Raw genomic sequence first — 12340 nt, 5'->3', positions numbered from 1 at the left:
CTCTTAAACCAGACACTGAAAGTTGACTTTTCAGGAGGCTTTCAGTTGCTTTTTTTCCAAACTTGTATTTCTTATTTAAAGAGTTCTATATAGTCATTGAGAAAGGAAAGAAGGAAATACAGATTAAAAGAAGAAAATAAAAGTCACCTATAATTTTACACCCAGAGATAACCACTGATAACACCTGGGTATATAATTTTTCAAGACTTTCTCTTATGCACATATAGATATGCACATACACTTTAAAATTATAAAAGAGAGTAAAACTCTGCATACAATTTTGTAAACTGCCATTTTTTTAAAAATGTGCTTGCTTTCTTTTAATATAAAATATCATGAACATCTTTTCATGTCATTACATATTCTTCTAAAAATACTTGTTAATGTTTACATACTGTGCCATTGTATAAATGTACTATTTAAGCTGTCCCCTCTTATTAGCTATTTTAGCAAGGTCTGTTTTTTGTTTTGTTTTCTATTATAAATGACACCATGACAAACATCCTAATGCTAAACCTCTGTGCTCATCCTTAGCTATTTCTGTAAGTTAAATTGCTAGAGGCGGATCTGCTGAGCCCACTGCCTTTCTTGTCGCCCCATCCCCACAGCCTCACAGTGGCTGAGCACATCCTGTTCTACGCCCAGCTGAAAGGCAAGTCCTGGGACGAGGCCCAGCTGGAGATGGAGGCCATGCTGGAGGACACGGGCCTCCACCACAAGAGGAATGAAGAAGCTCAGGATCTGTCAGGTGCTCGGTGATGGAAAAGGCAGGGCTACAGATACCATTGTTCCCCAGTGCACGGGATGTGCGTGCGTGTGTGTGTGTGTGTGTGTGTGTGTGTGTGTTCTAAGGCTTATAACAAGAGACATCCTAAGGGCTGGAACACTTGTATAAAGTGATTCTGAGCATCTAGAGCAGGCCCTCTGGACCATTTCCCACGTGGAACATAGCAGCCTGGGTTGTATTTGTTCTGATGTTTATGTGTTTGAACTAAAATGTGACAACAGCCTTCAGAAGGTCTAGTCCTGAGAAGCAGAGATGGCCTCTTCTGCACTGAAAGAGGCCTGCACCCCACTAGGGTTTGAGTGCTTGAAGGCTGCATAAGCATCTAAGGAGGTGGCATCAAACCACTGCCAGAGTTAGGGTACCCCCCTCATGACACCGGCCACGGGCCTTTCCCATCCTGTCCTCCACAGCCCTGGTGACCCAGCCCCACCTGTACCTCTAGGTGGCATGCAGAGGAAGCTGTCCGTCGCCATAGCCTTCGTGGGCGATGCCAAGGTGGTCGTGCTGGATGAGCCTACCTCTGGCGTGGACCCCTACTCGAGACGCTCCATCTGGGACCTGCTCCTGAAGTATCGCTCAGGTAATGCCTCGGTGCCCTGTGCTCTCACTGAAGCTTCATCTGTGATCCCTGCTCCCTCAGACCTGGCATTTGGTAACTGAGTGTATAGTAGCAGCCATACTATACTCACACGGGGGCCTCCTTGGTGACTTGGGTGAATCTAAGTTCCAGCAGAAGCCTCCCGAGAGTTTTACACAAATGTAAGCAGGCAGTCACTAACGGAGCACCCTTCTTTCCAAAATATTCTAAAACCTTCTCTCAGCTCTTCTGTCTCAAACAATGGGTGCAGCTTTAAGTGAAATTCCCCTTTGACTAAAGAGACCCAAGTCACCTGCAAATGTCCCAGGAAGCTCCACAGCCACTGAGTGGCCACTCAGGATGAGGTGTGAGGCTGACGTGCCAGCATCCTGGCCCCAGCAGACTGCTGCCGATGGCGATGTCTCAGAATGGTACTTCTCTGCCCACCATAGGGCCCTCCAGCCAGAGACTGCAGATCCAGAAGGGCAGCAGACAGCGCCCAGCACCCACAAAAGGGAGGGCGTGGTTCAATCCTGTGGCCCATTTGCCATCCGGGAATCCTCATTGCAGTTTTTTGTGTGTGTGTTTTTAAAATGACATTTCCAGCTAGCATGAGAAAGATAGAGTCTTTGTGTGCTTTGCAAAAATTATAAATGCAGTGCTCAGTGATCCAGAGACTATACGTCTAAAACTCAGCGGACAGTGACTGACCATGATAAATACGTCCCCTATACGGTGGTTGGTTTGAATCACATCCTCTGCCTGATGGGCAGTACTGTGTGACAGGCAGGGTGCTATTGCTGTTATCATGCTGCAGATACTTGATTTTATTTATTAAGCCGCAGTTTTGGACCCATGTAGTGGAGAAGTTGCTGGTCACCCTCCCTCGCCAAGCCCAGCTTAGCCTGCCCTGTGACGCCCGCCCCGCCCTTGCAGGCAGAACCATCATCATGTCCACTCACCACATGGACGAGGCCGACCTCCTTGGGGACCGCATCGCCATCATTTCCCAGGGGAGGCTCTGCTGCTCGGGCACCCCGCTCTTCCTGAAGAACTGCTTTGGCACGGGCTTCTACTTGACCTTGGTGCGCAAGATGAAAAGCGTCCAGGGCCGGAGGACGGGCTGTGAGGTACGCGCCCGCCCGGGAGGGAGCTGTCCCGGTGGGCAGGATGCACGGCACAGTGCTGCCCGTCTGGACATTCCACCCAAAGCAGGCTCCGGACACCGGAATTGCCCTCTTTGTTTCTCGGGCCATTTGCAGGTTTTGATGAACTGACATTCCAAACCCTCCTGCGGAGATGCTTTACCCCAAACGAAACGACTGGTTTTAAATGACCTAAGGTTCTTATACTCTAGAACCCTAAATGACACAGGTTGTGTGGTGCAACATATAAGTTATGCCTTATTTTGCAAGGTTATACTGTCTGAAGGAGAGTAGTTGTTTAAGCATCCTTTTGTTCCATTCCACCATTTCTGTTCCTTAATCGACCCCTGATTCCACTGGTAAATGAAAGCTAAGAAAAGGCTTCCTTGGAGTCTTAACCTAAAAATAATGAAGCCCCCAAATACCACCTAGCGTGTCAGGAGATCCGAGTTCAGGTGTGAGCCACAAGGTGGACGGACGAGTTGTGTCATCCCAGGCAAACGACTTAATTCCTTGTTTTTTTTTTGCATACAGAAAATGAAACTAATAATCTCTGATTCTGCTTCCCAGGGATGTGGTGAAGATAAGTGAGAAAAGTATTACGAACAACATTCAGGCGGTCACGCTTTACTGGACTGTAGCGTCACTGATGCTTCTGGCCCCTGTAGTTTAAGCGTCTGGCTGCTCTGGGGTTTTCCTGTCCTGGGTGTAGTGCCACAGCCCAGCATGCACCCCCGGGGAGGGAGGAGCAGAAGGTCTTGCACAGTCAGACCTACTCCTGTCACATAAGCAATGACAAGCCAAGGGATCCTTTGAGGTTCTTCTACTCTCTGTGCCTGAGTCACAGGATAAGATCAAATAGCTACACCTTCAAAATGCTCAGATGAAGTAATAGATTAAACCTGTGAAGAAAAATGTGTTGACCACACTTGGTGGTGAGAAACAAATAAGGCATGGTGGTGACGACACTCCACATTAGGGAGATGCTGCCGTTGAAGTGACTGGTGTCTGTCTATTGTAGGGGACCTGCAGCTGTGCACCTAAGGCTTTCTCCATCAGGTGTCCAGCCCATGTAGATGAGATCACTCCAGAACAAGTCTTGGATGGTAAGGGCTGGGGCAGGCCATATCTTGGTTCTTGTCTGGTGATCACCTCTCAGTATTGTTGGGTGTGTCTCCTGCTGTTATGCATTTTAATGCGAGTGACCAGAATACTCAATGTGCTTCTCAAGTCCAGGGCATGCAATTGTTCAACTCCTTCTTGGAGCTTCTTTTTCCATTCCCAAAAGGATTTTCAAAGTCATGCTCCTGAGGGCCCTCTCCCTTTAATGAGGAGTCTTTGTTCACTCAGTGCCCTCGCCTATAACTGAGCCTCCATTCCTGGGGTCCTCCTGCCCTGGCTCCAGGCCACATGCCTGAGTGCCAGGAGGGAGGGCCTTCTAAAGGTACCAGGTGGGGCCTCCTGGTGGAACCATGGTGAACTTTTCCAGAGAGTCAAATGCGCTGTACAGATGCCGTATCTGTGGGCTATTGCTCATCTTGGTTACTCTTAACTTTCCCCTCAATTTACCAATTTTCCAACAATTGTCCCTTGGATTAGGGTGCATTAAACCTTGTAAGAGGTGCCCCACCTCAAGGGTGACGCAGAGGAGAGGCCGTCACCATAGAAATACTCACTCCCAGGATCTGCTCTTAGGAACCCTGAGTGATTGCCAGCAACTCTTTGCATTTCTCCCCTAATGCCCACCTCCAACCCCTCCCCTGGGGTGTCTTTTCAAATGTAATCCACAAGCCCCATATCCCTAAATAGGAGCAATACTAAACCTGTGGACTGTCCCAGGTAAATGAAGTGGGAAAGTATCTGCTTATCAAAGAAAAAACAAAGTTTCCTACTTAGCACAATTTTTTTTTTCTCTAAATCTGAGGAATTTACAAACTAACATCTGGTGAAACAAAGAAACTGGACAATACTTCTGTACTATGCTTAAAATTTGAGGGAAATGCCCAGAGTCGCATCATTTTCACTTCTCCCCCTCTTTGCAATGACAGAACCCATGGTGAACACGACACATCCTTTTAAGGTGACATTTGTCTGTCTGCTTCCTAGCAGGCTTGGCTGTGGGTTCCTCCTGCTTTCTGAGGTTCCCTCCCAGGGGGAATCTTGGTCAAGAAACTGATAATTTTTAAAAATGAAAACTAATTACTGTGGTGCACCAAAATCAAGTTGGATGTTGGGTGATTTTTTAAAATATTCTTTGGTTTCTAAATAAAGGTTTATTTTCTTTTGATGGAATAGGGGGGCTGTGCATGGTAAGCACAGTAAGTAGTCATACCCCGAGTCAGAGAAGATGTCTTTCTAATCCCCAGCCCACTCCCTGGAGGGCTTTTCCCTTGTACACACCCATGCACCACACACTGGCGCCCAAGCCTCCCAGCGGCCCTGAAGGACCACTCTGGAAAGGCTGACACGCATCTAAGACACAATTCCTGGGAATCCAGCAGCTTCATATTGGACTTCCTTCCTAAGAGAACAATGAACGTGACCCCCAGAGAGCTGCTAGGGCAGAGCTGCTTCCTCATGCAAGGAGCCTCCAGACTCTGCATGAAGTCATCCTGAACTGGAGACAATTGGGTCCGGCTTGCAGATTTGATATTAAACAAGCTTTCAGTCCAGCTAGGGAGAAGGATTTTGGTTGAAAGCCATGAAATCCCTTGAAGTGGGTCATTTCTAAAACAAAAAATGAAAAGAACCCACTGGGTATCCTGCCCTGAGAGGACTGTTTGTGGAAATGCGCTTGACAGCTGGGTTCCAGTTCCCCCAAATCCCTTTACCTTTGACCTCCTCTCAGGATAATGGGCTAGGGGACTGGCTTTTCACATGGATGCTTTAAACTTTTTAAAATTAGATGTTTAATTTTTAAGTAATACATACTTGTGCATAAAATGCAATTTTGATTGTATGAGGATATCGGTCAGTACTTGAAACTGGGCATTTCCCCACACACCCCACGCTCCATCCCCCTGGTCCATCTCCACAGCTCCTCAACCCCCTCCTGCATCTGCTGTGAGCTGGGTATTACGTTTGGTTTTGTTTGAGGAGACAGGTGTAAGGGAACTGGCACAGTCCTCCAATAAGTTAGACCGGCATGGGGTGTGATTTAGAAAGGGGAGTTCCCGCCCAGCTTAGTTACCAGGTCTAGGTATGCCTCTTGAGCAAGTCCCCTACAACTTGGGCCAGACCAGGCAAATGAAAGCGACTTAACCCTCAGGCTTGTGGTGAATACAAGTGAGCAGCAATAATGACAAGTGCTTTCTTACTACAGATGATGCTCATGATAACAATAGACACCAACGCTCATCTGTGCACCAAGCACATCCTTCCAAATTTCTTGTGTGGATTAATTAACTCACCCAGTTCTCACAAATAGCAGTTAAGTCGATGCCATTATTTTCCCCTTTTCACCAATGAAGAGACTAGCATTTGACCTGCCCAATGTTACATAACGTGTAAGGGACAGAACATTCATTCTATTGGACAAAGGAGAAAATTGGCTCGGGGGCATTGCATGACCTCCCAAGGTCGCACAGCTAGTTAGTGGTGTGTTTGCCCCTCTTAGTGCCCATCACGGACCCAACTAAGCTAAAACTAGACATCAACAAGTGTTACTCCTCTACAAGAGTCACCCCTTTGGAACAAGATGCCCCTCCCTCAACTGGGAAGGAAGAAGGGACCCGGCCAAGCTGACAGTCTTCCAGGCTCTGGAAAACAGTGGACCTCAGTCTTTCCTCTTGTCCTAGGGGACGTGAATGAGCTGATGGAGGTGGTTCGCCACCATGTTCCTGAGGCAAAGCTGGTGGAATGCATTGGCCAAGAACTCATCTTCCTTCTTCCGAATAAGAATTTCAAGCAGAGGGCCTACGCCAGCCTTTTCCGAGAGCTGGAGGAGACACTGGCTGACCTGGGGCTCAGTAGTTTTGGAATTTCTGACACTCCCCTGGAAGAGGTAAGGCAGAGGTTACTGCTAGAAGACTTGCAAAAGTCTCACACTAGGGGCAAGTTTTGTGGAGGCAAAAAAAGCCATAAGTCCCCACCCAGGTATAGCAGCTATCTTCATTTTTTGGCTTACTGCCTCCTGCCTTTGTCCACACGCATACATATTTTATGTAATCGTGGTCACCGTGTGCATACACTTTCGTGTTTATAGAAGACTATGTTTTTAGATAAAGAGTCATAATGTGTTTTCTTCCCATTATGAAGCAATCCCCAACAAAACTGAGCTTGGCTTAGATTTTTCTGACAGTGGGAATGTCTAAATCAAATTCTCTCTTTTTTCCCCTTGACAGATATTTCTGAAGGTCACAGAGAACTCTGACTCAGGACCTCTGTTCGCTGGTACTGGAACAGTGCTCGAGTTTGTGGCTTTTTCCCTCGCCGCACCCCTTCCCTAAGCTCTATTTTGAGAATCTAAGGAAAAACTCACGAAACACCAAAACAGGCACACACTCCTTCACAGTATTTATCTGACATCCAAATAACAGGCACTTGGCATTCTTGGTTCCTTTGAAGGACAAAGAAAGGAGAGATGGAATTAGGTCTGGGTAGGAACACTGGGTGAGTCAGCTTCCCTGTACCTGAACTCCTCATCAGCCTGCCAAGTCCCTGTTCCTGCCAGTTCACCATCCTCACCGCCTCTTCTTATCTCCTCCAGGCCTCTGATCAGCTCCTGTCTGCAGGAGTGATAGCCTGCAGAGCCCTTAGAGATAACAGTGACAGTAAATACAACCCAGATGCCAGCTAGGATCCCCTATCCCCTTTGAGACCAAGATAAAATTATCCTGAATCCACACTTAGCGTCCCGGTGGAAATTTGAAACTGTGGGGACCATCTTTCCTGTGGATTCTGGGGGTCTCTCTTCTATATATGTGAGCATCGGTACCATCTTTCGTGATTTCTACCTAAACCTCTAAGCCACACAAAACATTCATGAGTGCAGTAGGTTTTACCGTGGAGGGTGGGGCTGGGAGATGAACATGCCAGAGGGGTTACCTGCCACAACACCGGCTACTTTGATAGAACGAAGAACAATAGGCATCCGCCCATGCTGATAAAGCCTGCTCCCTGGCTCCTCCCTGGCTCTCATTTTCCTCTCTCCAGCAAAGCTGTGAGGCAATTCTCCTTTGCTGCCTTAAACTCCTGCCACTGGTTACCTCCTTCCATCCAGTGTGGCATATCATGGTGTTTTCCTGTACAAAAACTGCTTCCTCCCTGTGGGGTTTCTGGTGCCAACTCTTAAATAATATGGTTTTCATCTTGCTTCATGAGAGATCCCAGAAGTTTATTTATCAGTTATGCCCAGAACTTTCAATGGTCAAATTTTCCAGCCAAATGTGCTCCATGACCCAGGTATGTGATGTGGTGGCCAGAAGAGGTGGACATCCTGGCAGATGGGGAGTGAAAGGGAGTCCTCTGGAGGGAGTGGGGACAGCTCACCACAGGGCCCAGGGATTTCTCTTCAACTCTAAAGACACAGAAATTGAATTCTCTCAGCTTAGCCAAAGTCAAAGACTTACATAAAAACCAAGACTAGAATGAAAATATGCTCATTTATAGCAGAAGCTATGCTGGATTCCAGAAGTTGGGGTCTTTTATCTGAAGACACTAATCCTTCTTAGTAATTAGGCCCTCTCAAAAGAATAAATTACATGTCAGAAGACCAGCCAGCCTGGGCATAGAATGGAATGCTCCAAAGAGGTAGTCAAGGATGGAGATTAAGAATGTAGCCTCTGGAATGAGACTGACCAAACACCAAGCCTGAGCTCCACAATTTGCTAACCGAGTGGCTTTTGGTAAATACTTAGCCTCTTTGTACCTCAGTTTCTTCATCTGATAAATGGAAATAATAATAGTATCAACCTTTTAGTGCTGTTGAGAGAATTAAATGAGTTAATGCATGCCAAGTCTTAACACAGTATGCAACTTCTGATTAAGATTTAGACACTCTAATCTCACCATTTACAAACTTGTGAGCCTTCTATGCTTTGGAAAGTACTTAACATCCGCTGTTTTATTTGATTGTCACTATGAGATAGGTAAGGCAGGGATTAACCCTACCCTGGGAAACTGAGCTCACACAGGTTGAATGACTTGCCTAAAGTCATACAGGCTTTTGAGTCTTGCTTGCTGGTTCTAGCTTTCAAATCTAGTGCCCTCGGTGCCGAACTCTCACTGCCCCCCATTTTTCAGATGACTAAATGCATTTGTTTTGAATTTGCTCCGTTTTAGAGGACATTTCCAGATATAGTCGAAACAGTCTGAAAGAACCAGTAGCTCTTCATTGGACTCACTGGTTTCAGGGTACCAAGAGGGCCCCTGCCACTTCTGAAGGGGGTGGCTCAGAGCCAGTTACCACTAGAGGGCAGCAGAGCCAGGGACAAATTGGGATTCTAACTACGAACTTCACTCTGGCTGGGACAGTGGGCTCCAGGCTGGATGGGACATCAGGGGTAGACATGAAGAGAGGCAGCAGGCATCCAGAGGGAAGGCCGGCCACAGCACACATCAAATCTGAGCCCCAATCAGGAGAAAAGAGACTGGAGAACTAGGACTGGCGCCCTGTAGTCGATGAGCCTCGGCAGAAATTCTTCCTGCTCTGAGCAGCCAGGCCTGTTGCATTGCGGGTGCCTGAGAATGCTAGCGGAAGGGATGACTGAGCTGCTCCAGCTCCCTTTGCAGCTGCCCTTGTCCTGAGGTATGTTAGGCGGGTTAAAACAGCAGCTGGGGACCAACCAGAGGTCCTCCAGGCTCTCCCTTTATGTCCAACAACATGCTCCGCAAATGAACATTGAACAGTGATAAACTATAGATTCAATATAACCAATAACCTGCAATGGTATATACAGCACATTCACATGTGTTAGCTCATTTGACGTTTACAACAACCCTGTGAAATGTTCTCATTTTCATTTTACAGAAGAGAAAACTTGGATTCAGGCAGCTTGAGCCACTTAGCCAAATTTATCTAGTAAGAGTCAGAATTCGAACCCAGGTCTCTCAACTCCTAGTTCATTAGTCTTTCCACCACTTCACACTGGCCTCTAAAAATTTAGAAAGAACCAAGTTGACTCTGCCTTTTACTTTTCTTTTAATACACAGGTTATACGTGAACATACTTTTTTGTAAAAAAATGTCAAATTATACAAAAAAAGCTAAAATCACCCTTCCCACTTCATCCCCCACCCCTTACCCAGCTCTGCCCTGTGGTGGTAACCTCTGTCAACGGTTGATAGGCAATCTGTCAAAGCTTGGCAGTTATGAATGTGTATGTTTAGAAAATATGATGTCTCTTTGTATATGATGTATACACTCTCTAACATAAATTTGATCTTATTATACATGTCATCTGCTAATTAGCAATATGTTTTCCACCTCTCAGTGCATTTAGATCTGTTTTGTTCCTTTGAACTACTATAGAGAATATTTAAATGATTTCAGCTTATTCTGTCTGTAGATGATTTACACTAAACAACAGAATTTTTAAAAGTTTATTAACCTACCTGGCCTGATATTTTGTTGCTGATTTAAATGAAGGGAAATCTAATGCAGTAAGAAAAAAATAGCACATGAGAGACAGACCTTGTGGGTGTTTTTTCTAAATTACTAATTCATCCTCAGGCAGCACTCAGCAGAAAAGAGAAACCATCAGCCTGCGACACCCCTGTTCTGGCCCTAGCAAGGAGGTGACACAGACTCCCCAGGACTCCAACTGCTCTGGGGAGCCAGCTGCTCCCACCCACGGCCAGCCTCCCCGGGAGCCAGAGGAGCAGCGCGGGAGGCTCAACGCGGGAGCCCGGCTGCTCACTCAGCACGTGCAGGCGCTGCTGGTCAAGCGACTCCACCATTCGGTCCGCAGCCGTGAGGACTTCCTGGCCCAGGTAGCACTGTGGCCCTTTGGCTTTGCTTGGTGGCTCCTGGCCTCCCCATCCCCTGCCAGGCTTTCCGTGCACAGGGGTCAAGCACAGCAGTGAGCACTCTCTTTAAGTTCTGTTGCCTTTGTTTCCTCCTTGCCAACCTTTATTTTGATTCTTGCTTAACACAAAGCTTCTCTGAGTATCCGACCTCACTAAGCAGAGAAAATAGAATAATAGTGAATCTGTCAACATTGTTATTATTTTTACAATAAAGGGTAAAGCCATGTTTTCATTCATTTTTGCAGTGACCCTACATATCAAGGTCACTGTCCTCTTTTTTTCTTTGTATCTTTTTATTTAGAAAAAGAAACTCTGGTTCACCTCTGGCTAAGCGCTGGCCTACTTCAGTATTTTGGTGGTTTGTTTTAATCCCCACTCTAGGATATGTTTATTGATTTTAGAGAGAGAAACGTCAATCAGTTGCCTCCCTTACGCTCTCCAACTGGAGCATCGAACCCACAACCTAGCTCTGCGCCCTAACAGGGAGTCGAACACGTGACCGTTCGGTGTGTACGACACGCCAACCAGCCGGAACCACCTGGCGGGGTTCCTCCAGTGCTCGGTGTCGGCCTACTTCACCCCCTTCAAGGGTTCCCAGGACCTTCTGTTTTCTCCTACATGTCTTGCCGTCGCACATCCTGCGCATAGCGTTCCCCAGAAGCCTGACCTTCCGCCAGGGCCCAGTTATGAGGCTGCAGGGTAAACGTTTAAAAGAATGAACGTGTGCGTGTGAGTGTGTCTTTTACACACCACCGGTCACAGCCCACGTCGCCATGCTTACTTCCCCACAGATTGTGCTCCCGGCCACCTTTGTGTTTTTGGCTCTGATGCTTTCCCTGATCGTCCCTCCTTTTGGTGACTATCCTGCTTTGACCCTTCACCCCTGGATGTATGGGCGTCAGTACACCTTCTTCAGGTATGGAGACTTGTCCCCAGAGGCGATCATTTGCCTCCATGGGATGTGGGCCTCCTAGGGCACATGCTGCTTGGTGGGGTCCTGACCTTCCCCACCCCCTGATAGTCACCAACCTAGTAAGGGGCCTTGGGCTGCCCTCAGAAAGGACATGAAGGTACCCGCCACTTGGGAAAAGTGATGCCAAGCGGATAACCCGGACGGCCAGGAGTAAGGAAAGAGAAAGCAAAGGTTTGGTGAGTGGTTGCAGCTTCATCTTTGCAGGGCACAGGCGATATGCCATCAGATCACTGGGCATGTCTGGGGAGGCTGCCCCCTTCCTAGAAGACCTATAACCACCCAAAGCAGCATTATGTGCCTTGTGTACAGGCCTGGCATGTAGTAACCACTCAATAAAACATTTGTTGAGTTATATGTTGGCTGCTTTATCCCTCTGTCCCAGTTACGTGTCCATTGAATGAGCCCTTCTCACATTGTCTAGCATGGACCAGCCAGGCAATGAGCAGCTTGCAGCACTAGCAGACATCCTCCTGAACAAGCCAGGCTTTGGCAACCGCTGCCTAAAGGAAGAGTGGCTTCCGTAAGTCTCTGTGCACCCCTGTCCTAACACCAACAGCTGCCCTGGGAGGCCCAGATGGTGGGGCACCGGGAACACAGGGTTGAGATAGGCCCCGTCTCAGTCCCACTCTGCACCACATGGACCCTGCATCTGCCTGCCCACCACTCACCTGCTTCTTCATCCCCTGCGGCAAAGGTGTTCACTGCCTCGCAGGAAGCCCCTGCAGCATTGCACAACTCTTTATGTCTGTAACTCTCAATATCAAAAGTTGCATACTAAGTTGATTTATGCTTCCCACATCTTATTTGAAAGGAATCTGAACAGGGGAAGGAGGGAGATGGGGAATGTCAGTTGTGTAATTGGACCTAGAATGGTATTAATTCCATACAAGG

The 12340-nt window shown here is 47.4% G+C and overlaps 1 protein-coding gene across 1 annotated transcript in view; it reads left to right on the top strand.

Moving 5' to 3' along the window:
- Positions 1–12340, top strand: part of ABCA4 (ATP binding cassette subfamily A member 4) — a gene marked incomplete at its 5' end in the record, with an annotated part of 120025 nt that overhangs the window by 75134 nt on the left and 32551 nt on the right. The window contains 9 exons of the mRNA XM_081145372.1: positions 609–748; positions 1230–1367; positions 2301–2494; positions 3531–3615; positions 6307–6512; positions 6853–6901; positions 10181–10440; positions 11268–11392; positions 11871–11969. Of these exons, the coding sequence (XP_081001498.1) occupies positions 609–748; positions 1230–1367; positions 2301–2494; positions 3531–3615; positions 6307–6512; positions 6853–6901; positions 10181–10440; positions 11268–11392; positions 11871–11969 (1296 nt within the window). The remainder of the gene's footprint in view (positions 1–608; positions 749–1229; positions 1368–2300; positions 2495–3530; positions 3616–6306; positions 6513–6852; positions 6902–10180; positions 10441–11267; positions 11393–11870; positions 11970–12340) is intronic.

The sequence above is a fragment of the Miniopterus schreibersii genome (assembly GCF_964146895.1).
Source record: "Miniopterus schreibersii genome assembly, chromosome: 8".
Lineage (NCBI taxonomy): Eukaryota > Metazoa > Chordata > Mammalia > Chiroptera > Miniopteridae > Miniopterus > Miniopterus schreibersii.
Note: the sequence above shows the minus strand (reverse complement) of the source record. Positions and strands in the feature narration are given on the sequence as shown.